General features: G+C 38.8%; 4 protein-coding genes across 16 annotated transcripts in view; 2 read left to right on the top strand and 2 right to left on the bottom strand.

Annotated features, from left to right (window-relative positions):
- arhgap42b (Rho GTPase activating protein 42b) overlaps positions 1 to 1,532 on the top strand; it is an 81,911-nt gene extending 80,379 nt beyond the window's left edge. For all 4 annotated transcript variants that reach the window (XM_023153596.3, XM_076873385.1, XM_023153595.3 and 1 more), the window contains 3 exons: positions 339 to 401; positions 504 to 583; positions 1,398 to 1,532. In XM_023153596.3, the coding sequence (XP_023009364.1) occupies positions 339 to 401; positions 504 to 583; positions 1,398 to 1,486 (232 nt within the window). In that variant the 3' untranslated portion in view covers positions 1,487 to 1,532. The remainder of the gene's footprint in view (positions 1 to 338; positions 402 to 503; positions 584 to 1,397) is intronic.
- A 1,328-nt stretch (positions 1,533 to 2,860) lies between these two features.
- Positions 2,861 to 8,184, bottom strand: pgr (progesterone receptor). 2 transcript variants are annotated; one of them, XM_012921684.3, is made up of 9 exons: positions 7,229 to 7,359; positions 7,000 to 7,148; positions 6,585 to 6,694; positions 5,873 to 5,989; positions 5,359 to 5,664; positions 4,940 to 5,084; positions 4,661 to 4,791; positions 3,881 to 4,038; positions 2,861 to 3,787 (listed from the first exon to the last, which is right to left on the bottom strand). In XM_012921684.3, the coding sequence occupies exons 2-9, from the start codon at positions 7,146 to 7,148 to the stop codon at positions 3,632 to 3,634; spliced, it is 1,272 nt and encodes a 423-aa protein (XP_012777138.1). In that variant the 5' UTR covers positions 7,229 to 7,359; the 3' UTR covers positions 2,861 to 3,631. The 2 variants fall into 2 exon arrangements, with proteins under 2 accessions (XP_012777138.1, XP_004560566.2); XM_004560509.3 differs by having other exon boundaries at positions 7,000 to 8,184.
- A 1,124-nt stretch (positions 8,185 to 9,308) lies between these two features.
- Positions 9,309 to 16,435, bottom strand: trpc6b (transient receptor potential cation channel, subfamily C, member 6b). Of its 3 annotated transcripts, XM_076873386.1 has the most exons (13): positions 16,377 to 16,431; positions 15,705 to 15,900; positions 13,819 to 14,587; positions 13,528 to 13,713; positions 13,169 to 13,333; positions 12,656 to 12,872; positions 12,055 to 12,282; positions 11,466 to 11,730; positions 11,135 to 11,330; positions 10,801 to 11,007; positions 10,552 to 10,608; positions 10,172 to 10,247; positions 9,309 to 10,092 (listed from the first exon to the last, which is right to left on the bottom strand). In XM_076873386.1, exons 2-13 carry the CDS (start codon positions 15,722 to 15,724, stop codon positions 9,926 to 9,928), a joined length of 2,553 nt encoding a protein of 850 aa, XP_076729501.1. In that variant the 5' UTR covers positions 15,725 to 15,900; positions 16,377 to 16,431; the 3' UTR covers positions 9,309 to 9,925. The 3 variants fall into 3 exon arrangements, with proteins under 3 accessions (XP_076729501.1, XP_012777120.1, XP_012777121.1); XM_012921666.4 differs by lacking the exon at positions 15,705 to 15,900 and having other exon boundaries at positions 16,377 to 16,435; XM_012921667.3 differs by lacking the exons at positions 15,705 to 15,900; positions 16,377 to 16,431 and adding an exon at positions 14,689 to 14,742.
- A 53-nt stretch (positions 16,436 to 16,488) lies between these two features.
- Positions 16,489 to 27,201, top strand: cep126 (centrosomal protein 126). Of its 7 annotated transcripts, none has more exons than XM_076873379.1 (12): positions 16,491 to 16,809; positions 17,031 to 17,150; positions 18,205 to 18,350; positions 18,620 to 18,731; positions 18,831 to 18,963; positions 19,699 to 21,640; positions 21,946 to 21,987; positions 22,759 to 22,877; positions 23,279 to 23,348; positions 23,609 to 23,818; positions 23,938 to 24,002; positions 24,096 to 27,199. In XM_076873379.1, exons 1-12 carry the CDS (start codon positions 16,775 to 16,777, stop codon positions 24,177 to 24,179), a joined length of 3,078 nt encoding a protein of 1,025 aa, XP_076729494.1. In that variant the 5' UTR covers positions 16,491 to 16,774; the 3' UTR covers positions 24,180 to 27,199. The 7 variants fall into 7 exon arrangements, with proteins under 7 accessions (XP_076729497.1, XP_076729498.1, XP_076729496.1 ...); XM_076873378.1 differs by having other exon boundaries at positions 16,492 to 16,809; positions 18,828 to 18,963; XM_076873380.1 differs by lacking the exon at positions 16,491 to 16,809 and adding an exon at positions 16,878 to 16,892 and having other exon boundaries at positions 17,017 to 17,150; positions 18,828 to 18,963.
- The last annotated feature ends 604 nt before the right edge of the window (positions 27,202 to 27,805 follow it).

The following is a 27,805-nucleotide window of genomic DNA, read 5'->3' as shown; positions in this document are numbered from 1 at the left end:
CTCTGGGGTTATGTCCAGGGTCAAGTGCGGCCTCGTTATATAGTTTAACTCAGTTTAGCTTTGTGTTAAAGCTGAGTCTGCCAGGAGGAAGGAAACCTCCCATATTGTGTGGTTAAGCCTTTCATTTCATTCTCAACAATGAAAAATGCTGGCAAGAGCAAGTAAACTAAGACAGCACTGATACATTATAATAGATAACACACAGTTACACTGTTTCATTATTTTAAAATCATCTTAATTGTCACTCATGCTTGTCTTAAATGGCATAATTACAGCTTGACATACTTTACACAATGAAGTGCACTGAACTCTATTGTTTTTTTTCCAATTGTTTTCAGGGTGGCTGCCCGAGCATTGCTTTTTGAAAATGCCTCCACCCAACAGTCTGCTCCAGTTGGAAGGTGATAAAAAATTACAACCCCAAACAAGAGTTTGACCTAATCGATCCCACGCTTATCTCCTTAAATCTGCGATTACAAAGCATATTTTTGTTGTCTTTACAGAGATGCCAAGGCAATGTATTCCTGTGAGGCAGAGCACAGTCATGAGCTCAGCTTCCCACAGGGGGCACACTTCTCAAACGGTGAGCAGAAAAAGCGCAAACACATAAGCACATTTAACTGTCTGCTTGTAAGCCGACTTTCGCTTTACAGCAAAAGTGTTCGGATTCAAGATTGCAAATGATTCGTTGAAAGGCTGATCGGAAGTGTAAATACTGTACACACAGAGGGGGTAATTTGCCTGACTTGTGCTGACAGCAAAGAGCAGGAACTTGGTGAATTTCCAGTGTTGAAATGGAAAGTTTTTGCTCTTAGCGCGACACTCCCATATACATTATGGACATCCAAACAGTGCCAAGATTTTTTTTATTGCCTCCTGCTTGTTTCCATTAAGAGATGACTTGGCCCACAAACAGTCTAGGCAGGTCACTGTAACCTAGTAATGAAAGGCACCAGTGCCGGTTTCCTCTTAGCACAGCCAGCAGAGCCAAATGCAAAAACGTCAACAAATGCTCCCCACAATTTACTAGCAGGCAGACTTTTATTGTTCTCCATTTTCTCTACATCTTAATTCAGCACATCTCTGCTAGATTGTATTTACCGGACATTTTACAGCTGTTTCCCTTTGTTTTGGTGAATCTCCGCAATAATTTAGTTTAGTTTTAATGGTTTAAACTGTTTGCGTTTCTTTCACGATGGCTAAAATTCAAATACTTCATGGGGACTGAATCTGAAGAGCAGACTAGCCCAGAGCCCTCCTCAATCTAATATTCAATAATTCTTGTAAATTATGCAGTCAAATATAGGCTCAGTGATTCAAATCAGCTTATTCCAGATCAGAAGTCTGAATCTGTTTTTTCACTGGCTCGGTATGTTTTTCTCTCTTCTGTCCTGTAGTCTACCCCTCTGTTGAACCAGGCTGGCTCCAAGCAACATACGAGGGAAAAACAGGTTTAATCCCAGAGAATTATGTTGTCTTCCTCTGACAGGTGGTAAACTTTGCATCTTTTCATGGTATCCATGGAAAACAAATCACACAATGTGCTTAAATCTCCCTATTATTATACTAATGCATATTATGCATTTTTAGCAGTTATCAAGCAGGTTAATAATTGCTTAAACAGTGCGACAAGTCCAAAGATATACCTCCCTTACTGTAATGACTATTGTGTGCTTCTGGAGAATGGACATTATTGTTAGATTTAACTATGTTGCCTGCTGGCTGCACTGAGTGACAGCGTTCACTTACAAAATCACCAAACAATATCATATCCCATTTCACACATTTTATTCTCAGAAAAATATCATATTTTAACTTCCCATTATATTAGCAAAACATATTCATCAAGAAGTTAATGAAAATCTGCTGTCTCATAAACATTTGTATTGACTGTAATTTAACAAGCTGTGATTTAAAATGAGAAGATCTATTTGAATCTAATAGAAAAAAAATGTATATTGGGTTTGCACCTTAATTTTCATGTTTTTGTACTCTGATCATTGCTCATCCACTGAATCTCCTCACTGCTGCAGTGCACTTTCTGGTTCAGTAGCTACACGGTACTGTAATGTACATTAAAGTTTGTAAGTCTTTTTCTCTGTAATTCCACATCAAAAGATATTTACTTCTAATGACATTATTATTTTTATTATTACCATACACTGCTCACAATGATATATATCACATGTTTGTTTTATAATGTTACAAATGAATGTTACGAGAAGTGTCCTTGATACACCGGTGTACTGGTAATGACAACTAGACAAGCATAGCGTTAACAAATAAAGTTCTATTTCTGTCACAGCATTTTTCTAAAGAAATGTTTCTAATTACATAAAAAGTTAACTTCATTGATACCGTTTAAGAAAAGCATAAAAGAAAAATTAACAACAAGGTCACTTTGAAGTAAAGGGTTCTCTGGCTAGCCAAATTGTTTCTGGGAGTGCATTTTTAGTTTCGCTGTTGCCAAGATCAGGATGTTCTTTTCTTTTCCTTTTACATGTTAGGAATGCAAAGCGGCCTTGAACAGCGATGCCGGACTTGTACTCCCTTAGAGTCTGAATTTGCAGGGGCAAGTTATATCATTGAAATGATATTCATATCCCAAATATGTAACATTTGGCATCCTTTTATATACTGGAAGTTTGATGCCTTGGAGACATCTAATGTATCCTGACAGTGCATAAACATGTCTATAAATAAACTTAAGCATGATAGACCAGTTGTCCAAATTTCTTTGCTATAGTTAGTGAGTGGAGATAAAGCTTTGTAGCAGTAAAGTTCTCCTCAAGTGTTCTTCCTATCCATAAAGACATGACAATAAATTTTATTTTATTTTTTACATTTGGACCCTTTAATCTTGTCAAGCCAGTAATGTTTTACTTCAAATTTGTCGCATTTCCTGGCCAAAGAACTCAGAAGTTGCGATAACTCAGGAGAAAATGTGGTTATTTTCCTGAATGGTCTGGATTTCTTAACAGTGCAACATTAATGGTAATAAACATGTTTGCAGTTGTCACTTGCATCGCATTAAGATCCCATTATTTACATGTACATTTATGTTGATGCAGATATGGATGTAAATTAAAGCTGGTGAGCTAAGTTTTGTTAAGAAAATATGGCTCATAGGTCACTTTTCGTTCTTATAAATATTTTAAACAAAGTTATTTTAAAGGTTTCACCTTCCTTAAGTAGGTATGGTGAGTTACTATGCTGGTATCCTGTATTGATTAGCCTAAGTCACAAATTTCAATTTATTCTGCACCTTTCCTTGAAAAATGTTAGCATTTTTGTATTTATTTTTTATTTGTTTTGAATACAAAAATATCTCTAATGGTTTTCTTAAAACCTACTATGTTCAAAGCAAGTTTTATACACAACTTGTAGGAATGGAAATGGTGGATACACCTGAATAAAACATAGGAACTTTATTGATTGATGCCTCTAAATGTATAATTTTCAAGATATGTCTCTGCTAAAAACATTTTAAGAAACCTGGTTTTCCTGTTTAACCTCAAGCAAATTAGAAGCATTTTGGCAAAATGAAGGCTCTGAAGAATCCAGTAACAATGGGATGAGTAATCCAGACACAAGCTGTCTTCACAGAGCTGCAGTATCTGTGTTGGCAATGTCATTTGCTGTGGAATAAGAGGGGCCTCACCATGCCAGCAAGGACCTTGGGAAGCTGGGAGGCAATGACCTCTGACATCATCTCTGGAAACTCCACTTTCATGGCATCTGCCTGGATGAAGGTACTCAAACAGAACAGGTTGATCTTCTTTACTATCTGTTAAAAAAGAAACATCAATTTGTGTCTTGGTAGTTGTTAAAGTGGCAAAAATATATATACGGTTATACTGAGCTCTGTGGGGGAGCCTACATCATGAATGGCATCCATGAGTTTGGTGAGGTGGTAGAATCGCTGGGAACTTGCCACGATGCCCTTCTCCTTCATTTGAATAGCCTTGGTCAGCTCCCGGATGTAGTTTTGTCTCATTTCATCAAATGCTGCCTGACTTTTTAATCCTTCAAGAGGCACTAAGTGCAGAGAAGATATTTGCATATTTAAAATTGCACTAAACATTTCAAAACGGTATTGTTAGAAGAAGTAAAGAAATACTGGGGAGATGTTATGCAAGTACCAGCCAGCAATGATTTTAAAGGTAAATGCCGTTAGTAAAACTAGGATTGATAGCAGTTGCTACATAAATCTTGTCAAGATGCACACTGCTTTTATAAAAATGTCTTTATTGTGCAGTGCAGCTGTAACTGATCATAGCTTAGTTTGTAAGTCTCCTTAACAGCGTAAAATAGGGCCGTGCGATATGACCAAAATCTCTGATTCAGTTTATTTTGAAAAGTCTCAACGGGATCTTGAGCTTTATTGTGAAAGTTTTAGGTCGAAATAACGACAACGCATAAAAACAAGCGCTTGTCTGTCTGTAGTGTGGTTATATTAAATATAAGAGAAAGAGAGAACTTTAAGAAATTAATATAGCCACTACAGTGACCATCAAAATAATGAAAAAATATTGCCGTAAACGGTTTATTTTGTGACACCACGAAACAAACGATAGCGTAAAATGCAACGATAGACGTTTTTATATCGTCATTCCGATATATATGGTTATATCGAACAGCCCTAGCATAACAGTCTTACCTGTGTTGAGCAATATTATGGCTTTCATGCAAAGAAACTCTTCGCGTGTAACTTGAAGATTTGCAAACTCCTGAGGAATAAACTGTATCGCTAGACAGAGGTCGTAAATTGGAGATCTCCTCATTTGCTCCCTAATGGACAAAAGCACAAAATGGTTTACGTCTCTGGATAACCAGTAGACTCTTTCTCTACTGAAATCACTAACTTATGGATAAAAGAGTTCATGAATCATCACCAACCGAAAGCCATCTTCAATTGCCGATGACTGTGGTTACTTACTGGCTAAGAACCAGATCAGGTGCAAAGTACAAATGTTCACCGGTGACATTCTGAAAGGAGCGCCACCCAAGAGAGAACACCATCATGTTCATCCACGAGTACTGGATGAGTGTCATCTGATCATTGATGTGTAGATTACGAAAACCTAAAAAAAAGAAAAAGAAGAACATTTCATTCATAACATTTCTTCTCGTATATATATGGTTTTCCAGTAACAGTAACATTTTTGTCTCAGTAGGTGTTTACAGTCATGTTAAACTATATTAAAATTTCCTGTCAAACACTTGACTCGGTGACAATATTCAAGGCATTACAAAGTCTTCTATCTTGGCGTTTAGGACTTTAGACTTCCAACAAGGCCCGCCACTAGATCCCCATGACAACAACTGTGATGGCCCTGAGATGCAGAAAGCTGTTACCTGGGAGAGATTTTGACCACTTCACAATCCACATCAGCTGTTTCTCACACAGCCTGTTGAGACTGGTGAGCAGAAGATGGGGAGCATCAGCCTGGGAGCTGTCATGACCAGAGTACACCATCTCTGGTTCGATGTTTTCAAGGATGTTGAGCATTTGTTGGGAGACTTGTAGCTCATGAATGCCTGGTATGTAAGACATGGGAGTCAAGGCTTGGCTGTCACCGGGCATGGTCATGTGGGACCGGAACATCAGAGATGGGGTCAAACCTGTGTCTTTCAAGGCCCCAAAGCGCTTCAGTTTCCTCCCTGTGACGTGAACATAAGTTCTGGTTTGATCTAATGGGAAACCACTAAATTCGTGCCAATAAGACATTTGAAAGAGTAAAATATCCTGAGGGGTTTTTTGTTGTTTTTTTGAGTCATGATTTTCTTTTTAATCTAAACATGCAGAATATTCTCTTTGGTTTTAATCATGGTTTCTTGGGACTACATGATAAATAAAACCAAATGATACCTCCAAGCATCATTCCTGCTTGATAGCACTTTCGAAGGCGACACGCAGGGCAATTTTTTCTCCGAATTTTGTCCACAATGCAGTCATTCCGCCCAGCACAGAGATAGCTGTGATGGCCTGTTGAATGAATAGGTACAGACAATGCAAAACATTTTTAGCAGTTCTCCATTCCAAATATGTAGGAAACGGGAGAGGTCTTTAATAAGAAGAGAATGTGTTGAAGAGTTCTTGACTATTAGCATGAATACTCTACTCCACGCTGAGGCAGCACTCTGGCAGAAAATTAGATAGAGGCAAGGCTGTGAGGACAGAGTGACATGGCCACGGTGAGACATAGTGGCTCTAATATATCTCACATTGAAAGATAACAGGAGAAAAAAAAAACTCCAAGTGGAAGAACAGGATGTACACTAGTAACTGTGATACTGTTGCTAAAAGAAAGAAAAAGACAGTAAGGAGTAAAGCAGTGAAAACTATATATATATATATATATATATATATATATAGTTTTCACTGCTTTACTCCTTACTGTCTATATATATATATATATATATATATATATATATATATATATATATATATATACATATATATATATATATATATATATATATATATATGATTCATACACACACACAAACACACGCACACACATATACACACACACACACTGTGGTTATTTTGACATTTGTTAAAGATTTTCTTTGCTCACCTTCAACCGCTCTTTTAAAAAATACTTTACAGCTCCCACACGTTAAGACTCCATAGTGGCAGCCAGATGCCTCATCACTACAGATCATACACAGTCTCTGGGGTGGCATACTGGGGGGGGGAAGTAAATATATGTGAAGAGAAAAAATATTCAGACAAAGACTACTGAGCGCTGTGGACTCCGCACTAGATAAAATATTTTTTGTTACATTCAGAAATACCTAGAAAACCGTTAGTCGTTGTAAAATGATAAAGTATGTGTTGACAGTTGTGTAATTAATTAGGCTACTCTTTGATCCTCGAGTTACACGTGCCAACATTCACACCTATCCAAACTGTGTTAAAAGTTTTGCGACACTGTTATGATTAATATAATTAAGATTCTGTCGGCAGTTATCACGCTGAGTAGTAGTTACCCGGGGAATGTGGAGAAAGGAGCTGGGTTCCTCTGAGGAAGAGTCTGGGTCTGGTTCTGCATCACATTGTAGCCACTAGTTCTGAACGGGTCCTCGTTTACCCCCGCCGACTGTCCCCAATACTGGGTCTCACCTGGAGATGCTTGCATCTGCCAACGAGGAACATCAGTCTTATATATCGACAATTGCCCAGCTGTTTGCGCGTTGGGATCGAAACTTGTCGATTCACCTTTGCTAAGCCCTAAGTGCTGCTTCCTGTCGGTGTCAGAACAGGTATCGAGAGCGGAAATCTCGAGTGATGGATCAAAGTTGTGACAGGGGATGTCCATAATCACAGAAGGCTCCTTTTCATCTTTGATGAACTTGCAAGCCCCGGAGGTAGAGGGGAGACCTGCGCCTGGTAAACTTTCGGATGCGGCCACGTTTGTCCTCTGAAGTTTAACAAAATCCTCCCACGGAACACCATCACATTTAAGATAGTCTCTGTTACGGTCATAAAAATGTTTTGCTCCAAGTGAAGGATCGACTGTGTTACAGTCTTTAAAAACTGCGCAGTCAGGGCTTGAATTAAGACCTTGGATCAGTGTGTTAACGTTTCCAAAATTACGCACAGAGGACATGCAATTTAGAAACCGTGAATCGGCCGGCAATTTTGTATTCGACCTACTGTATCCAGCTTCAATCACGTCACTTAGGCTTGTTTCGGTGGAATCAGCGACCGAAGTACTGTTGGTGCCCATCTTCCCGTTTGTTTTATTCTCCATTTTGTGAACCTCTACGCGCACAACAGAGAGTGGAGGGCGCTCGGAGGTTGGAAGGTGTATGATAAGCTGTGATTTGGTAACCTTCCTGTAGTCCTCCTCCCCGTGGAAAAAGGCAGTCACTTGTCTTTCTTTCACACGAGGTCTATTCCATTAATATATATCTATATTTTTTTCACTTCACAAATAAAATGAAGTTTTGGCCAATGTTGATGAGAGCGCAACTACGACCCCCAGTCGATAATCTCGGCAGATTTATAAGCATAACCTTGTGCTGGTAGTAGTCATCTTTAAAAGTCACATCGATTGTTTTTATTCTTGTTTCACATATTCGTAGTATTCCTCATTCTGACTATAACGGTCCTCCAAAGGTTGCCAGGGGAAGAATCCAAGACAAGACATCTATATGGTTGCACTGCGCTCACACCAGACTTAAACAATAGACCAAAGAGGAGAATCAACAGTGCATCACTTCAATGCCAATGGTCTTTTGTCTCCGCCCTACAGTTCATGAATCAAGTAAAATATGGGGAAGGCATTATTACCAAAGGAGAAAGTACTATAAACTCTTATCGCCATCGGAAAGACGAAGATAAACCCCAGTAACTCGCAAAATGGATAATCATTTTCAACATCACCCTTGTGATTTCTGCTAAATCACAAACTTTTGTCTGTTTTATAAGTTTTCTTCAAAGGAATATTTTTTATAACTTTAATTGACTGTTTCCTTTTTCATATTTAATAGATTTCATAGTGCTCGGAAACTAACCCTGCGTTTAAGCATCATCATTTTACTGTAGACAGATGAATATATAAAAAGACTTTGATAAAGTGAAGACTATCACCCATGTGGCCATCTAATGGCTACTGTTTATAAAATTGCCCTTTACCTTGAATTACTTTTTTGTTTTATCTTTAGCCTCAACCTTGTTAGATATTATAGAGGGTTTTATTTTTAAAGGAAATGTGAATGTTGCTGATGCATGTCGTTATTATTCACACAACGACCTTGGCCCCTATCTCCTGCGTCATGTTTTTGACAACATCAGAAACAATTCTCATGCTGTAATTGTTCTTCATATCTCCATAATGTGTTCTTTAATGTGCTGCAATGGCCTAGTTTTCTCACAAGTTTTTAAACTTTAAATATAGCTCCCATTGACCACCAACAGGCTTCGAAAAATCCTCTCATTTAATCAAATTTCGAATATTTCAGACACATGGGTAAATTTCCTCGGGATGTTAATGTTATAGATTCTTCTGGTGGTAATTGTATCAGTTTCGCTGTTTTATAACAGCCATGTTATAAAACTTGGTGTAAATGCTTCACAGCTGCATTATTCACAGGCTTGGCAGTTAAAGCCTGTTTGTAGCTTTTAGTCTTTCTGCCTCACTATATGGAGGCGAGCTGGATGTCTACATGACAGGTCACACTGTTCTCAGATATTTTGCCTAACACCAAGCACGAGAGAGCACAACAGCATGTGGTGCAATGATTTTAAAAACGCATAATCTCTCATGGGATGAAGATAACCCGCAGTAACTTTAATAACATTAAATAAACATTATACTCGGGTAATTAATATTTTGACAAAGAACAACATTTAAGAAAAAAGTTTTATAGAGTTTTGAACATCAAGCCTGGAGTTGTATTGATTAACTGAAGTTACATTAAAGAAAAAGTAACTACTTTCCTCCAGCTACACTGAGCGCAGTTATCAGAAAGAAGCTTAATTGAGTGTTGCGACTGAGACAATCAAACATATCTTTCTGTTTTATCTGAACCGCTTTCTGGTTTTCAGCACCAGGTGAATTACCTCCAAAACAAATCATGCAGATGACAGCAGTCAACTCAGAACTGTAGCCTAGTCAAAGCAACAGGAAAAGTTACATTACAGTTCCTTTATTGTAGCAATAAGCAAACTGTTCAGACACAGGCACGGAAAAAAAATCAAAAGACAAACAAATTAATAAGTTTACACAATGGAGAAAATGGAGGAATTTTTTTTTATAATGAATACAAAATATGTAGTTTTATCAGCTAAGTTGTGTCTGAAAGTTGTGTGTTAAGTCTGTGTCACAGAAACATTCGGCCTTGACTGAATCCCTCATTAATGAGAACGATGGAGTGTGTCCAGTAAATACATTTCTAATCTTTATTGTTTTTAAGAAACCATATCCAGTGTATGCTTCTGCTCTTCTTTCTGCTTCGCATGCATTACTTCTTCCAGCTGCCTCATGAGCTCTGTTAGTGTCTTCTTATCGTGCTTCTCCCTTTCCAGGAGCTCAAAGCGAAGACTGGAGATGTCATGTTTGATCTCTTTCAGTTCACCTGAGGAACAGCAAGTGAAAAGGATAAAATTGTGTTTTTTATGTGATCCTAGCATGAAAAGTAGCTCAGAAGAACTTACCTTCATTCACTTCATTGTTATCTTTATCCCTCTGTGCTTTTAAGATGTATCTTTTAATGAGACAATTCATTATTTTCTGTAATAAAGTAACAAAGTCATGATTATAGTTTTATTCTGCTCTGCTAATTATTTCCCTCACACAAGACACAATTTGGACTATTTGGACTGACATGTTATGGGTCCTTATGTGTATATACAGCAAATTTATTTTATGCCTTATACTGTTTCATAGGTATGATTCCATAGATGACACCAAAATAAATGACAAACTTTGCACTTTTTATGTGCACTTGTTTATGTATGCAAAACCTTTATCAGGAAAGACAATTTACTGAAAGCTCCTTTATTAAGCAGTTATTGGAGATTTAAAAAAGCTTTACTTGATGACGGGTTGGACAAAGAGATGTTTCCCCAGCCAGATCGTCCTGTCGTCTTAACTAAGCCAAAAACAACCAAAAGAAGAAGGTGTTAACATAGGTACTTACAACCCCAAGCTGTACCTATTAATGTGACAAAAGAAGGCCCTGAGGCCCGCTGAGATGATATATATTCCAACTAGTACATTCAACAAAATTGAAAATTCCTTGATTAAAATGTTGTTTCATCAAACGACACTGGTGGTGCCTCACATTGTTAAGCTCCATCTCATTGCGTGATTTTTTTGTGTGTCTGCCGGGAGGTACATTCCAGATGAAATCCTTTATACTCAGCAATAGACAAGATACTGATTTTGGGCAGGGCACAAGATTGAAGGGCACAGGCAGTGTGCCACTATGGTTAAAGTAAGAGAACCAGAGTTTAGCTCTTGCAAATTTCCACTCGACATCTGCATCATCCTGCAGCAAAAAAAACAAAAACAAAAAAGATGGAAATTTAAAACGCTGATAAATTTGGCAATCGGGCTTAAGATATAGTACCAGTCAAATCAGTTCTAAATTAGAAATATCAGTGATGAAGTTGTACCTCAATTTCTTGGAAAGAGCTGTTAAACATAGCAATGAGCATATTCAGCAAGACGACCACCATGATGATGTTGTACACCCCGTACAGAACGTAGCCTACATTCTCAATGAACTTATGGTTGATGTCAATCACCACTGATTTCACTTCTGACAGCCCAAAGATGGCCCAAAATAATGTTTTAAAACTCTCTTCAAGCCTGGAGTAATACAGAAATCAGAATTTAGTATAGTTCAACCATTGTGCCATATTTATTAGACACGTTTTGTGTGTAAAGGAAACATTTGATCATATTTTTCTAAAAACGGCGTTTTTGAAGTCGTTTGACACTTACGTTGTAAAGGCATCGTTGTGTTTGGCTCCAAGGTAGTATGAGTACAGATTGAACATTCCTACCATGAAAGCCACAAACACTGTTACGAACACCACCATGAATTTAAATATGTCTTTCACCGTCCTTCCCAGAGAGATCTGCAAAGGCCCGAAGCGCTCGTTGGCGGGCAGGATGTACGCAATGCGGGAGAAACTAAGCACAACGGCAATTGCGTAAAGGCCTTCGGAAATAAGCTGCGGGTCTGAGGGCATCCAGTGGATTCGAGCTAGGAAAAAAGAGAGAGAGAGAGATGCTGCATGTAAGAACAGGTTTTATGATCTAAACTTTGTGTCTGTTAATATTATTACTTGTGTTAAGATTTATAAATCAAATACCAATAAAGATCATTTTTCATTTTAATGATGAATTTTAAAAAATTAATTGGGCTATGAAGATAACACCTAAAAGTTTGTTTGTCTCTTTGTCCAGTGCAACATTAGAACAAAATTAAAATCTAAGACCAGCAACCTTTTATTTTAACAATGTAAACAAATATTGAATCCTTACCCATAATACCAATAACACTTGAATTTTTTTGGTCTACACTTACCAAGCTGGAAATACTGTATTTCAAAGGGCAACGTCATGTTGGACAGGCTAGTATGGTGCTTGTCAATATAACACTGGGCTGAATATGCATGCCAAAAAGCCATTAATCTGGCAGTGAAAGACGTCATAAAAATGGTGAGGATGCTAAAGTCTAGAAGGTTCCAGGGTTCTGATATGTACTCCCGGATGTCCTGGGACCAAATGTTGTTACATTCTTCCCAGATCTTCCCTGTGGAGAAAAAAAAAAGTGATTGGCAGTCCCATTTTTGCTCTCTTATATGAAATAGTGTAATAAAATCTTATCATGTACAAACAGTATTACTAAGATTTGGATAGTATTTACATCACATAGGAATTTTTATTGCTGTTACTGGTAAATCATGTTTGACATGGCTTCAAAGTCTGGTCTGTAGTTTGAGATTTTCTTGGTGAATGTGGGCAATTTGTATCATAGCAGATGTGTGAAGATTAATAAATCTTGAATGATTTTGATGTTTTTACCCTGACATGCACAGCAGTGTAATATTATGAGGACCCTGACTAAAATAATGAGAAATCCATAAGTATATTGGTGAGGGACAAAGTGTGTTTACGCTTATGACCTATGACCCAAGATATGATGAGAATTTCCATCCAGGTGAAGGGCGTGGTCTTCATACGAAAAAGCTGTGAAGGGTAATCATGGATGGTCATGTTGGGCAGCAGTGAAGTTCCCTCAAAGCGGTCTGCTGCATTCAGGACCAGTAGGCAAAGAAATATCATGAAGGAAGCTGCATGCGCCACAAACTTCAGGAAAGGGCTGCCCATAAGTTTCCCAAACTGAAGCGAGAGACAACAAACAGAACAAAACCTAAAATCACTTTTTTTTTTTTACATATTTCAGTGATATATTTTATACATCAAAAGATACATGGCAGTGCTTAAGCCAGTCATAAAAACTGAAACATTGATGATGAGAAAAACTTCACAGGAAACTAAAAAAGTCAGCGCAATCCTACATTACAGCTTTGTTAACTTAGTGTTACCAGAATTTGGCAATTTAAAGTTCAGCAGGCATAATGCAACATTTGTATGGCAGGTTATTAGGTTATGTGCAACTTTTTTTGTAAACTAACCTTACTTGATGGTGCTATCCAGTAAATAAAAGCCAGTATAGGCAACCCAAGAGCTACGCCGAGAACAAGAAGAATCTTAACTGCTGTTGTTTGCTGGTGGAGTCGAGATAGGTTTTCATACCAGATGGAAAGGAGTTGCTGTTGGCAGTTTGGATGTGCCACAAACTGCCTCATTTGAGTTTAAAGGTATGTGTTTTTTGCGTGTGTGCATGTGTGTGTTCATGCAAGACAAAGACAGACAGACAGAGACAGGAAGAGAAAAGGATTACTTTACACACTTTACATATTCAAACATGAGGTTGATGAAGGATGCAAGATTGATTAAAAAAAAAAAAGTTAAAGAGTGCTCATGTGCTTACCTTCTTAACCTCATATTTTATTGCAAGTTTTAACCTAATCAGGTTTTGTCTGTTCGTGGTGTCTGAGCTACGATATGATTCTTTGTCCCCATTTAAAATAGCCTCCACTTCCTCTGTGTTTCGACACAAATCCAGGAGCCCCACCACAAAGTCTTTACACTGCATTGACAGGTTCTTATAATCATTCTGTAACAGAGAACAGCAGCATATGCACTGTGAATGAGTGAAGCACATAAACAGACTGGCAAAAACATCAATATGCATCCTGAGTGAACACTGTAATTACTGTACCTTGAACTCTTTCTCGGTGTTGGCCAGAACTGCAAGCTCATTGCTCAGTTCCAGCGCTGCCATCACAGGATCTTCACTGGAGAGACAGAGATATGCCGGGCTGGCTAGACCTTTATATGCATTGATGCGGGACTGTGAATGGCTGAAAGAGTCATGCCTCCGCTGCTCACTACAGGTCTTGCACTGACAGTAGTAGTCATGGGGTCTTTCTATCCTGGCTCCCTTAAGAAGAAGTATATGCACTATTTCATACTCTTGGCACTGGCAAGCCAGAATGATGGGAGTGATGTCATGAGAGAACCGTGTCCCATCCTCATCATAGGAGAAAAAGTCATCATGCATCTCTGCCTGGCTGGGGCTGTTAGTCAGCCTTTGACTGTCTGCAAAAGCCTCGTGGTTCAGTATGGCCTCTACTATGCGAATGTAACCTTTACTGATGGCTAACAGCAAAGCATCTCCTATTCTGGCGAGGTCTTTCTTCTTTAGAAGAAGTCTGGTAAGTTCTAGATGCTCATTGGCAACAGCCAGCTGCAGTGCATTCTGTCCCATGTAGTTGACACAGTTAACATTGAGCTCTGGCAGCTCTTCCAACATCCGCCTCACTTCAGGGATATTGCCATATTCTGCAGCTTCTAAAAAAACTTCCTCCTTCATAGAAAGGCAAGAGGAAGAGTGAGGATGAAATGGGTAACCGGCCCCCCAAAAAGCTTGTCTCCGGGGTTTGACCACAATTTGTCTTAGCATCGTGGCTTTCTCTTCATTGCTCCATCTAAAAACAGGTAAGTGTATTTAGTCATATGATCTTTAACACAGGGTTACAATCACATTTTAGGTTTGTAAAATTATTTCTGTAAGACAAAATAGAACTACCTTTTCAGCTGGTAATCCCTCCTTTGCTAAGGTAAGATTAATAATTTCTCTCGAGGAAGATAAACAAATATTCTATTGCTTTAAAGGATAATTTTTACCTTATATCACAAAAAGGGCTGGACAATGAGACAGCAGTGATCCAACCAGTGACTGAACAACAGTGTGCACAGTGGGTCTCTGCTGATTTATAACTCACACTAAATGTGTGACACCACCCACAGATTCATCATCTGCTCTCCTTCATTTCATGGGAGGACACTGACCATTCAGCCTCTGCTGGATTCACATGTCTTTTTAATTTAGTTACTGTTGAATAATCCAAAATAGACTATACATAACACCACTTGCTGATCATGGAAAACTTAGAACGTGTTACGTCTTAACCACAGACATTAAGCTGAGGTCATACCTGATGACAGTGACTATTTTTATTGCTAATTAAATCGCCATTTTTAAAAGAGAAAATCAACTTTCTGCTCACTAATTACATTTGAATAACAAGGTTATCTGAGGAGCCAATTGCTTCAGCACAAATAACCACCATGATGACAGAAGTTGACGATGTCCAGTGTATTCAGTCATAATTAGTGACATTAGTAACAAGATTTTAAGTAACTGAGCAATCCGTTAAATGCATGCAATACATGCAGAATTTGTTCTGATAGAGGGGCAGATCGTTTATATTTGCGAATACAATATAAACTGAATATGTATCCTGCTGTTAGGCCAGGGAAGGTGAAAAAATCCTTATTTAAACCGAAGTGGTTTAAATAAGGATTTAATAAGTGAAGATCAAAATAATATTTGAAACATATTTTCTGGTGAACTTTGTTTCCCTTCCTATATCATCTAAAGAGCTAGATGGAGAAAACAAATGAAATGAAAGATTTCTGTAGCATCGTAAAAGTAGCAATAACATCGATATTATGGAAATATAACAATATCATTATCTGTCATATATATATATATGTAGAGAGAGAGAGATTTAAAGGGAAAAAAACACGCGCTTCACTAACCTTGGGAAATACTGCTCCATCAGATGATTTATTAATTGTTTAATCTTTATGACCCAAATCTGCTTCGGTCATCGAGCTCATCCTGTAGCCTCTGGACCTTCTGTCAGAGTGGCTCTAACCCTGCGTCCAGTGTTGACTCTTGAAGCTTACAGTGCTGCATTTGCACGCCCAAAGGGCGTTTTTCCTTTAGAATTTCCTTTGAAATATGGGTATTGGTGTGGGTATTATATTTATCTATTATTTACTTTATTTTCAATCAATCTTCCCGTAAGCCCCCTAAAGCAAGATATTAAAGCACTTTGACAAACTGGGACTTTGGATCAGCAGAATCGCTCCAGCATAACAGGTTGTGACTTAAACTGTAGCCGAGGGCAAAGGGATTATATGTAATTACCCGAGTGCAGGATAGCAGCAATATCATCACTATACCCATATACAGTGTTTGACAAAGTAAGAGATAAAGCAGCGGCCCACTCATCCATAAAATGGCATACACAATCTGGAAAAAGCAGATTTTCAATAATCCTCTTAACTTCTGTTTTTATTAAAGATAAAAAGTAATACCAGCCCATCCTCGTATTTTACAAGCCCTCCTCTAAGAGTAGATATAAAAGCTGAGTAAAAACATTTTAACTATCCCACAGAAAGTTTTTAACATTAAAATGTGGATACCTTTAATTTCCAAATGTGCCTGAAGGCGACATGCACGTCTGGAGGAGTCCTGCGCCCTCTGCTGGACATAAGAAAAACAATCACCTCTCTTGGTTGCCAAGGAGTCGCGTCCTCGGTCGCTATCATGGAGCAAGCGTACACAAACACGGCTGTGGACGTATCAACTTATTCGGATTTTTGTTCTCACTCTTTTACACAAGACAATGAGGCTGTTACTGGTCAGGGGAGGTCGCAACGATGTGGACATTTACGCTACAAGTTTCACTTCGCCCTGAAAATGGTTGAGTGACTTAATCCGGCGTACTGCCGACGTTAGCTAAAAAGGACAAGTTAGCAGCTGCTAGCCGATTGAACCTGTACGTCTGCTCGGTGTCAGCGAAGATCAGCAGCCTCAGAGGATGCAAGTTCCACAAGATCACTTCTTCTACCATTCGTATCCTACATGCATGAAGTTATTTGTGTTATAGAAATGTGTGTCGTGCACCCACGCTCGTTTTAAAACAAATGTAGAGTTCGGTAATGACCCAACTTGAAACTTTATTCGACCTGCTTGTATAATTCACGAGAACTTAATCATTACTGATTATTACTTTTACGCGACACATATCCTCTGACTACCATCAACAACTGCTCTCCTCAGCTGATGACTACCAGATATTCGAGGTTGAGAGATCATGCAAGTCTCGAGAAGGAGAGACGGCTTTTGGTTGAAGAGCAGAAGATATGCAAATCCCGAGCACGCAAATTCTCCCTGGAAACCAACCGACGCAGAAAGTCAGTTGTCAAATGAATATATATTATTTTTATTGTTGGACTAACAGCAAAGTTTCATCTAAACAACACACTTCTGTCCGATTTCTATAACCTATAACGCTCCCATACCCATTTAGAGAAATATGTGCAGCCCATTTAATTTTGCTGGTGTTCAGAATGGGCCTCTGGTTCTGTCCTTGACTTTGATACTTTATAGGATCAACTGTGCAGACAGGATTTCACAATGTAGACCTGGAAATAGATCTATGTTTCCAGAGAGGTGATTAAAGCTTGACTTCTTTGAATGCTTAAAGCTGCAAAGTTTATCCCGATGAGGTTCAGATCCCTTGCACCTTCTAAATATGTGTTTCCATAATTGGGACCTGACGCTGAGAGGTCCTGTTTTTAAACCTAGTGCACTAAAAGCATGTTATAGCAAGGATGGCTGTAGGCAATGGTCAGGCTTATTGCGTAACATCAGAACAAGGCGTAACCCAAGAACAAGAGGAACCCCACAAATTAGATTTGTTCCTTTAATGGAGGGGCAAATTAAACTGTGGATAAGCTTACCCATAAACATTACATAGATTGCATGAAATACTATATCTTCACTTACAGTAATACATTTCAGTTTTATTTTTAGACAGCAGAATTGCAATCTTTAACATGATTTTTCACACGTAAAAAAAGGCAGCATAATTAGGCACAATGTTGCACATTTAAAGGACAGGTGTAACTCCAGTTCATGTATAGTTTAATGACACATTTTCAAAAATGAATTTTCAGCTACTATAAGCCTTTGTAAATACAGTAGATAGAGGTACTTCTCATGGCTATTTAATACACTACTGCTTCTGACATTTTAAAAAGAAAACAAAGTGGAATTTTATTTACACTATTACTGTTGTTACTGGCTTCACCAGTGAACCCAGGAGTGAATGGTGTCTTTAATTTATTAATGGCTCTGCTGAAAACATATCTCTAGGCAGGGACTCAGGTTTCTGTTTAGCCCAGACTAGATTTAATAAATTAAAATGTGCCCTAGGTTCATTCTCTTCCCTTTTTCATGGCTCAGGGCTTTGGATGAAAGACGGAAGCAGTGGGATGTGCAGGAGCAATGCCTAAGAGACCGCATCCTCCAGCAACGCAGACTGCAAGTACAGGACGCAACTGAGCGTTTCCAAAGAGCACATTTACCCCCTTCTGAGAGGCGCCGACAATGTTAGTAGATTATACAGTTAGCTCCATATATATTTGGACACTGACACAAGATTTGTTCTTTACCTGTTTACTGAAAAATATTCCAGTTATAGTTGTATAATGGACATGGACGGAATGCGTAGACTCTCAGCTTTCATTTGAGGGTATTCACATTCAAGTTGGATGAAGGGTTTGGGAGTTTCAGCTCCTTAACACGTACCACCCTCTATTTCACTCAACAGTCTTGACATATTTTGGTTTATTTGTATGTTTTCCTTTGTGTCTCATAGCTTTTAAAAGAAATGTTGCAAATATTGAAGATGCACTCCATCAAATTCAAGGCACCTTGAATTCGCACACTCGGCAGTCCTCTTTCTTGTCCAGCAATATAAATGTTAATGGGTAAAAAAGAAGCAGATTTAAACTTCAACCATTATCTTACTGCATACCAAAAATAGCCAGTCACTGCTTATTTATATTCTCCTTTCTCTTTTAAAGAAGCTGCTCCCCATCTCCTAAGCCACCCACAGTTTCTAAATCCTCCCACCGCCAAGCGCTTTCTGCTGTGGAGGCCTACACAAAACTCCTCCTGGAACAGAGCAGAATAGAGAGCGAGCACGATCACAGTCCACAGGTATTTTGTTTTTGTTTGTTTTGTTTTTTTCATTTCAATGTGCAGGAAACAAAACTTTAGTGTGACAGCCCTTCTGCTTTTTTCGAGGCCACAGTTTCTTTCAGTCGGCGCTTAATTGCTGTGGAAGCTCTGAGGCTGTACTTACTGCTTGTACTGCTTCTACATTTTGGCTATATTTTTAGTAATTAAATAAAGACAGAGTGTAATATGCCATGTGTTGTAATGCCGTATTTAAATAATTGTAGAACCTGGTAAGGACCAGATTTATGATGATTTTGTTTTTCATTTTTTTATATATATATATACTAGCACGACTGAACGAATAATGGGCTGTTTATAATATTGGGGAAACCTACCTCAGTCACCTGAGACTGAAGAAGTCACTTGGATGAGTGTTGAAACGTTTCTCCCACTGAAAACGTCCAGATGAACAGAATCAATCTTGGGGGGATTCCACTAGGTGGCAGCATTGTAACAAACCTTTTCCTGCAGTAACAGTCCCTGTGGATGCTACAAACTGTAGCACCCTCTAGTGCAATGTGTGTATATTAATAGCTGTTTCAGAATGTATATTATTTATAACAGTCTTCATTTTCATTTTGTGAAAAAAAAAAAGATCAGTGGCAAGGACGCAGGGGAGGTCCTTGTAAGCACTGATAAGCAACAGGCATGCCTGTACAGTTGTAAAATATATTATTTTCCACTTATCAACTCCTCTCTGCTTCCATTTTCCAGGGTAGCCACCTGTCTGATTCTTGTCTTTCTGAGAGCCTTTCAAGTAAGGATAGTTTGGAAAATGAGGATTTCAACCACCTCACAAAAACTCTGCAGAGTTCCTATTCATCACTCTTGCTTGGCACAGAGAGGACCCATCAAGACCTAAGAAAGCAAAATGACTTGTGTCATCAAACATCAGACTTCTCAGCGATGATGCTTCTCGGTGATAACTTAGTCCAAGCAAATAAGCGGCATGAACCAAACCAGAAAAAACTAGATGAATCTGGATGGTGTAATAATAAGATAAATGTTTCTAAAGCCTCGTGGGAATTCACATCTATTGAACAAAGACTTAAGACAGAGATCCAGCCTGCTCTGAACAACTGTAATTTATCAGCTCATAGTGAAAATGTTAGTGCTGACCTAGAGCCCTATGAGATGAAAACTCGACAGAACAGCCCCAGTGGCAACATCATTATTGCAAATATAGCTGCTCTTGGCAACGCAGCACTCGATTCTTCCTATCCTAAACAAGAGGGCCTCTTGGCTCACAAACAGGAGAGGATCCAAGATGACAGACAATTAAAATATCCAACTACAGAAATTCCTTTGCTTGCCAAAAATAGCAACAGCAAAGACATTTTGTTTGGGGATCCCCCAAAGCCAAATATTTTCTTGTACAACAGTACAACAGACAATTTGTCAAGAGAAAGCGCTCTTCAGCAAACAGGAAAAGAAAACAGCGCTCTGTCATCTCACAAAGAATGCAGTGCTTCTACAAACAATCTCAATAAGGTTACAAACTCAGACTCCAATACTAAGAAGCCAATAAATACAAAACCCATGGAGCATACCTGCTTGTCTAATATTCAGTCAGATACGTACAAGTGTCTTGAATGTCCTGAGAAGGAAGTCGAGAAAATACCTTTGTCAATAGAGACGTCTGATTCGGTATGTGAGGTCAGATATAGTAAGGGAATTCTTAAAAAGCAGTCCAAGTACATGGATTCCACTTGTGTGTACGGCTCAGGGAATTTGATTTTTGCAAAACAAGTAGCTTTAGCGATCAGGGATAGTGTTGAATTAGCACGGAGAAAAACAAGGGACCTGGAGGGCAATAACACTGTCAAAAAGAAGCTGCGTTGGTTTGATGAAGTGCATGTGGAAAAAGAGAAAGATAAACAGAACAAAATGAAAGGCAAATCCTTCAATCTCTGTCAACCAAAAAACAACTCGAACGACCACCAGCTAAGCCTTAGTGCGTTCTCAGGGACTCCCAAGACTGGACCCGGCATGACCCCTGCAGCCTCCACTGGTTATCAGTTTACAAAAGAAGCTTGGGCAGATGTTCAAGTCAACTTGCCCCAGCAACAAACCGATGAGGTCAAGGTACACCGCAACAGCATCAGAGCCAGTGCCCCCAAGGTCCCTCGGAAAGAGCACTTTGGCAGAGCGGGTCCTGTTTCCTCACGAACAAGAAAGGGCACGGTCATACGACCTCAGTCTGCCACCGAGGTTAGTCAGATTGCCAAAACCCAAGGGAAGGTCATGGTGCCACGTCCACCTCCTCGGATGGAATCTGCGGAGGAAAAGACGCCGTGCATCACCAAAATTCCATATGGCAGGGATCACGCGAGCGCCATCAACAAACGGGCCATGGCTGTTGAGCAGGTCCTGAACAAGAATGACTCAGAGGGCCATTGCTCAGCTAAAACGCATAAAGAAATAACAACAGAAAATACTGTTTTAGACACACCACTGCCACCGTCATACGCCTCCCCACTTTCAGAGGGCATTGTGACGAGCATGCCCAGTTCAAGTCATCAGGACACTCACCACTACAGAAGAAGGGGGGGGAATGCATGTAATGAAAAAGACTTCTGTTTAGATTGTACTCCCACAGATGAAGAAATTTCACAGCTCTGGCATGGCGTCCGCAGTGCCTTAACCACAAAGGATGGTAATGTATATTTTAGCTGACAGCACTACACACGGCTTAGGGTTAATTTGAGTGCCTCCAGAAATTTTAGTTGTTTTTTTTTCTACCTGTTCAAGTTCATATTTTACATTTTATAATGTAAGTAGTAGCTACAGTACTTTGAGCGTAAAGAGGAACAATCTTTAATGCTAATCCAGTCCCAGGATGCTGTTTGACTGTGTTCAATAGTACAAGTATGCAGAAAATAATCTGCATGACATTTGTGAGTTTTTATGACTATTTTTAATCATTATTCCACTTTTTTATGTCACGGTCCGCTGTGACAGACCGTGCGGTGGTGTGTATGGTGGACCCAGGTGCGAACACAGGTGAGCAGGCGGGAGTGAACTTTAAACAAAAGCGAGCCTTTATTGTGGCTGATGACAAGGTATACAAATACAGCAGGGATAGCGTGGCTAAACGGAAACCTAAACTGGGAATAACTAAGGTAAAGCTATGACTAAGAATACAATAGACCGGGCATGGAAACATAGAGGGTGGAAACACAGACGACGCGACGCAGACTACATGAAACACAGAGACTAAATACACATGAGGGATGATCAGGGGAAGTGGCCACACATGGGATCACAGCTGACACACATGAACCTAACGACAGGACAGGAGGGTGCAACTGAATACACTGACAATGAATACAGACTTACAAAGTAAAACAGGAAACATGGAAATTAGACATAACAAGAACTAAACACAACCACGCAGACAGGACTCATGACCCAGGGACACTTAGTACAGGGGAGATGACATAACTGACAGCAAGAACTTGACAGTACAAGACACACAGACATAAACACACGAAGGGCAAGGGAGACTTAATGCAAGGGTAATAAATACAAATGGCTGGACTACCTTAAAGAACCTAAACAAACAATAAACATCAAAATAGGCTAAACATAACACACTGGGTCACACGACCCAGGACCATGACATTTTATTATTTGTAGTAATAGGCTGTGCTTCAAAACATCCAACTGCTTTTTTAAACTTTAAAAACAAATTTTACATGGTGTTCCAGACAGCACAGTCTGGAATATGCTTGTTCTTGTAGTTATGATACCGGTGCATATGTTTTCTTTCAGCAAAACTGATACTGAAAGCACCAGCCCTGGAGAGAGGGCGAGTCTTAAGGAAGCCCTGTACAGAGAAAGGCAGACAGGCTCCTGGCTCAGAGAATAGAAGACTTCATCAGATCTCTCAGGTACATGCGTGCAGTTGCGTAGTTGCCCTGTGGGAGGTGTGAGAGTAGTTGGTAAAGATCAGTAAGTGGGTGTGTTTGAACTTGTTTTGCTGTTCCTTTTATGCTGTCCAAAGTGTTAATTTAATAATTAATGGTGCCAAAGACAAGCGTTAGGGATAGACATGAGTTAACGATACATTTTTTTTGTCATCACAAATAAAATAAGACTTAATTCATCTCTGGCCTGCATAAAAATTAAGGTTAATTGTAGGTCAGACTAACAGAATAAAATAGAATAGAAATCTTTGTCTTAAGCTTCCCAGACAAAGGGAACAATAACAACGAGCAGTTAGTAAAAAGCTAATAACTGATGTTGACTTAGTGACAGTTCATGTGTTGTGAGTGTGTGTTGTTTTTTGCAGCAAACAAAGCAAACAGCAAAGCTGCTCAGAACATTACCAAGCACTTACAACTCAGCCTTTCCAAATGAAGGTATTATGTTCTCTGTTTGTGTTTACATTTATTTTATAATTCAAGCAAATGTTGAATGTATTAGTTTAAAAAAAAGTTACTCTTCTGTCATGTCTTATGCTTTATAAGAGCTTTCTTAACATTTTCTTTTTTGTTTTCTAGTTTTAGGAAATATATATAATGTAACTTAAAAAACAGGGATATAGGAATTTAGAAATCTGATAGGACAGCTGCATCATGCATTAATAAGGTGAGAGTGTCTGCCTTTAATGTAATCTCAGATTTTGAGAGTGCAGCCCAGTTACACCTCGCTGAAGTGCATGCTAAAGGCCATCTGGAAGAAAAGGGTATAGTGGCTGCCATGGAGACAGTCCAAACACAGAGATCTGGAACAGTAGACCAGTACAGCCAACAGCAGGAGCTCACCAGCATTTCCTTGGAGGAGAAGAAAATTCTGCTTTGTCTGGATCGACTCAACCACCAGCTTCAATGTAAGCACTTTGTGAAGGCCGTTAAAATCAGGCCAGAATTTTTCTGACCTGTGTATAACAGAAGAGTATCAACATGATGTCGGTGCAGCGTAACCACGCCAACCTGTTACTATTTGCAGGTGTGCAGGAGCGTGTTGGGGGCAATACTAGCATGCATGGTCTTGTACTTAGTGATGCACCCTATGTAAGTGTTTAGCAGGGATTTATTTCTTTCCTCAACAGAAAGGGTGACTTTGTTGAAGATAATTCATTTCTTAACTTCTGTCTCCATTTTCAGACAAGAGAAGTGAAAGCATCAAACCATAACAAACACTGTGGATCCTCGGCTAACAATCACTCTCGATACCACCAGAAGTCCTGACTTGAAGCTTGTGTTCGCCACAGCAGTCTTGAGCCCTCGTCGGTGCACTTTATGCTGAAGCATGTTGTTGAAACAAGCACTTATTACAAAACAAGGAATTGTGTCTTTTTAAGTAACTAAGGATCTGAAATATAAACAGCCTTGAATTGCAAAGACAAAAAAAGACATATCAGCAGCCTTAGAGCACACTTAAGCTACTGACTATCAAGCAATCGAAGTCTGAAGTGCCTATTTAAATGAGAAAGGCTTTAATCTGTTTTTATGTTACAAAATGCAAAGATGCTCTTGTTTCACTCAATACATGACCAGCCCTGACTGCAAAATATACAAACACTATCAAATTGTATATGTTAAATGTTTAAAGGTGTACCATTCTGTATTTATTTTGCATAGTAACACTATGACTTGGTGGACTGTTTTGCAGCAGTTCAGCAGTGAACTGAATAAATGTTGTTGACAGTTTGCTGATAAACTCTGTGTTTGGCAGTGTTACAATCAGTGAATTGACCAAGGCCTGGAAATGGTTTATGAAAAGTTTTGCAGCGTTGAAGGTGTGTTTGTCTTTCTTTTATGGCTGTGGAAAAGATGATTATGGCTACTGGACTCAACCTACTGGCTTAACAAGCCGAGCCTCTACAGCGAGGTTTCTGCAGGTTTCTCTTCAGATTGCACCTATGCTGAATTTTATTTTTGCTTTAAGGCTTAATTTATTTAATATTGCCCTCAATCTATAGTAACATCAAAAGACAAAGCATGCTATTATTTGATACTAGTTGTTGTTTAAAGTGTATTTAATTAAAAACTTCTCTGTCTTCCTTGGCAAACAATAGGTTCATTGGGGGAAGACGCTGTAGGGATTATTGATGTGAGCTGCCCCTCCTTCTCTGGCGTGTCTGGGTTTGTCCCTCTGTCAGCCTGCTAGGACTTGTTCCAAGAGCTGAAGGAAGCCCAAGCTCATCTGAACAATGATGGGACTTTTTTTATAGCTTAACTGCAGGTTTCTTTGGTGCTCCAAGAAGGAGCTATAAACGGTAATGTGACAATGGTGTCTCATTGCCACATCGAGTCGTGCATCACCTCCTTGTTAGCTTACACCAAAACTGAGAACAGCAACAGAGGGAAACAATGTATTCATTTTTAGCATATGATTATGCCCACAACAGCAGATGCACTTTGACTCGTTACATTTGAAGAGATTCTCCAGTGAAACATACAAACTGTCCAATGTGGTTAATTGACAATGAGCGTCAGTGTTATTTCTACCCAGTGTGCATGAGACGATTATAAAGAGAAGAAAACTACTTTTATCTGAACTGATGCTGATATTTAACATATTTGAGTCCTACCTATTAACAAGAAACTCTCTAGTAATGATACTTAGACTGCCCCAATAAAAAAGGTAAAAAAAACAACATAAGCGTGCACACAAATAAACACAATCATGTAGAATAAGTGTTCGTGTTCAGATAAATCACTGAAATTCTGAATATTCTGCTGTAGGTTTGCCCTGAAATCAGTTCCGTTTGGCCTGGCACCATTATTGTTCACAGCCATTATGCTATACAATGGTGAGTGTAATGAGCTTTAAGCCTTAACCAGCACAACACCCAGAAACTGAACAAGAAAATGCAAGAGTGCTGAAAATAAGGGGAGACATTTTCACAGATGCAAGTTCAAGCTTGTGCTTTGGTCTGTTGTGAAGCTTAAGCTGTCAAGTATTTTGTCTTCTTTTGTTACAGTCCATTTAACACGCAATGAATGAGTGTCTGGAAAAGCAATATTGCATGCAACAAAAAATGACCGAAACAAACCTTGACTTTAAAAAAAATCTGAATATCTTTTGTAATAAGACAATATGCACATGAATGGAAGGTTGGAAATTGTGTTTTACGTGTTTAGATCAAATTTGTAATGATAACAATGGTTTTAATGCTCAGAAAATGAGTGATAGCTAAGATTTATGCATAAAGCTGAAAGATTGTAGGCAATAACATAGTTGTACGTGGTTTGTTGATGTTTAAAGGAAGTCAGAAAGGAAGGGATAGACACTGCAATAGTTTGTTTATTGGGATAAATACCGATTGTACACTGCAGGGGGCGTGCGAGCCTTCCACTCACTTGACTGTAGCAACAGTGTGTCAACATATCTGTAATAGCCAAACAGAAGAGCAAAGCGCTTTACACAAAGTGGACTCATACAGCTACACTTTCGATCACAGGTTGATTCTGCTTTATAGCGGCCATATAATCGTTTCTAGTAATATCCAATCGAGAGCAGTGAGGAGGATGGAAGGCTTACAAAAAGTGACCAAACTCGGCGTGGTGGGTGGTCCTCTTGGCGCTGCCGGGACACTGCAGTCCATCTCTTTAATGTGTCTGACTGCGTTACAATGATGTGAAAATGGCCACTTTCATTGAAACAATGGACATTTTTTTGACTGGCAGCATGTGTGCAAAGACTGTTTCCTTCATTCATCAAATTAGAGCAACTTTTAAAACAATAATCAAGTATTTCACAAATATTAAAAGTTCTCTCACTGTCAGCATTTTACTAATCATTTATTAGACACATCAAAGTTTAGCAGGACAAACATGAATTCCTACCAGTATGGTGGATTACAGCGATGTTAAATGTTTCTAAGATTTTGAAGGTGCAGCATTGTTAAAAAGTATTATCTGTCCAAAAGCATGTGGGTTGAGTGTGACTCTCAGTCTGTTAAGGAGGTTTACAGTGTCTGTGGATATTTAATAGATCTTCATAATGATGCATTCATGGATGTATGGGAAAAGCTGAAACAGAGCCTCTATATCCAAAGAGGGTGGATCTTGACAAAATGATTTCTCAATGGGAGAGGGGCTTCATTAGCATAACAATTGTGGGAACTGCATGGGTCTACTTTTCATGAGCACTGTAACAAAAAAAGAGAGTGAGAGAGAGACAAAACTGTACTATTACACATAGTGATGATATTTTTTTTTCTTATCTTTGCTCAGATTCTTGGGAAAGTGTTTATCTATATTTTGTCATAATGTTATAAATAAATCCTGCAAAGAAAAATGTGATCTGCCAGTGTTACTTTAGTCAGATTTTCCGTTTGCAAATGCACTTTATTGTAAGTTTTTATGAGCTTTAGTTCAATATGAATTTGATTTTCGTTTTCTTTTTGGTCCTTTATTTTCTTGTTTTTACACTAGAAAAACTTTGGTAACTTAAAAAAAAAACATGTACAAACTTGTACAAGAAAATGTCACTTTATAGCATCAAATTTGAGTTTAATTTGGTTACCCTGTGTTCATCTGTGTGTATATATTTTCAGTGCATCTGCAAGTTAGTTTAATGAAACTTCCCATGTAGTAGTGTTTTTTTCTACAAGGCATCCAGATTTGGGCTAGCAAATGGGCCATAAATGGAGACCATAACTCATAAGGTCTTGCCCAGATTGTCCGGTCGAAGATTACATAAACTGTAAAGGATATTACAATTCCATTTGCTGTCGAAATAAGTAGATGTTAACGTTAAAAAGTTGTGACATGTCTTATCAAAAATGTATCTTTTGGTACATAATCTTTTACTTTTAATTTCACACTATGTTTAATTGGGGAAGGTGCCCGCTAATAAAGGGCTT

Source organism: Maylandia zebra, linkage group LG14 (genome assembly GCF_041146795.1).
Source record: "Maylandia zebra isolate NMK-2024a linkage group LG14, Mzebra_GT3a, whole genome shotgun sequence".
Lineage (NCBI taxonomy): Eukaryota > Metazoa > Chordata > Actinopteri > Cichliformes > Cichlidae > Maylandia > Maylandia zebra.
The sequence above is the reverse complement of the archived record's forward strand: the minus strand, read 5'-3'. Positions and strand labels throughout refer to the sequence as shown.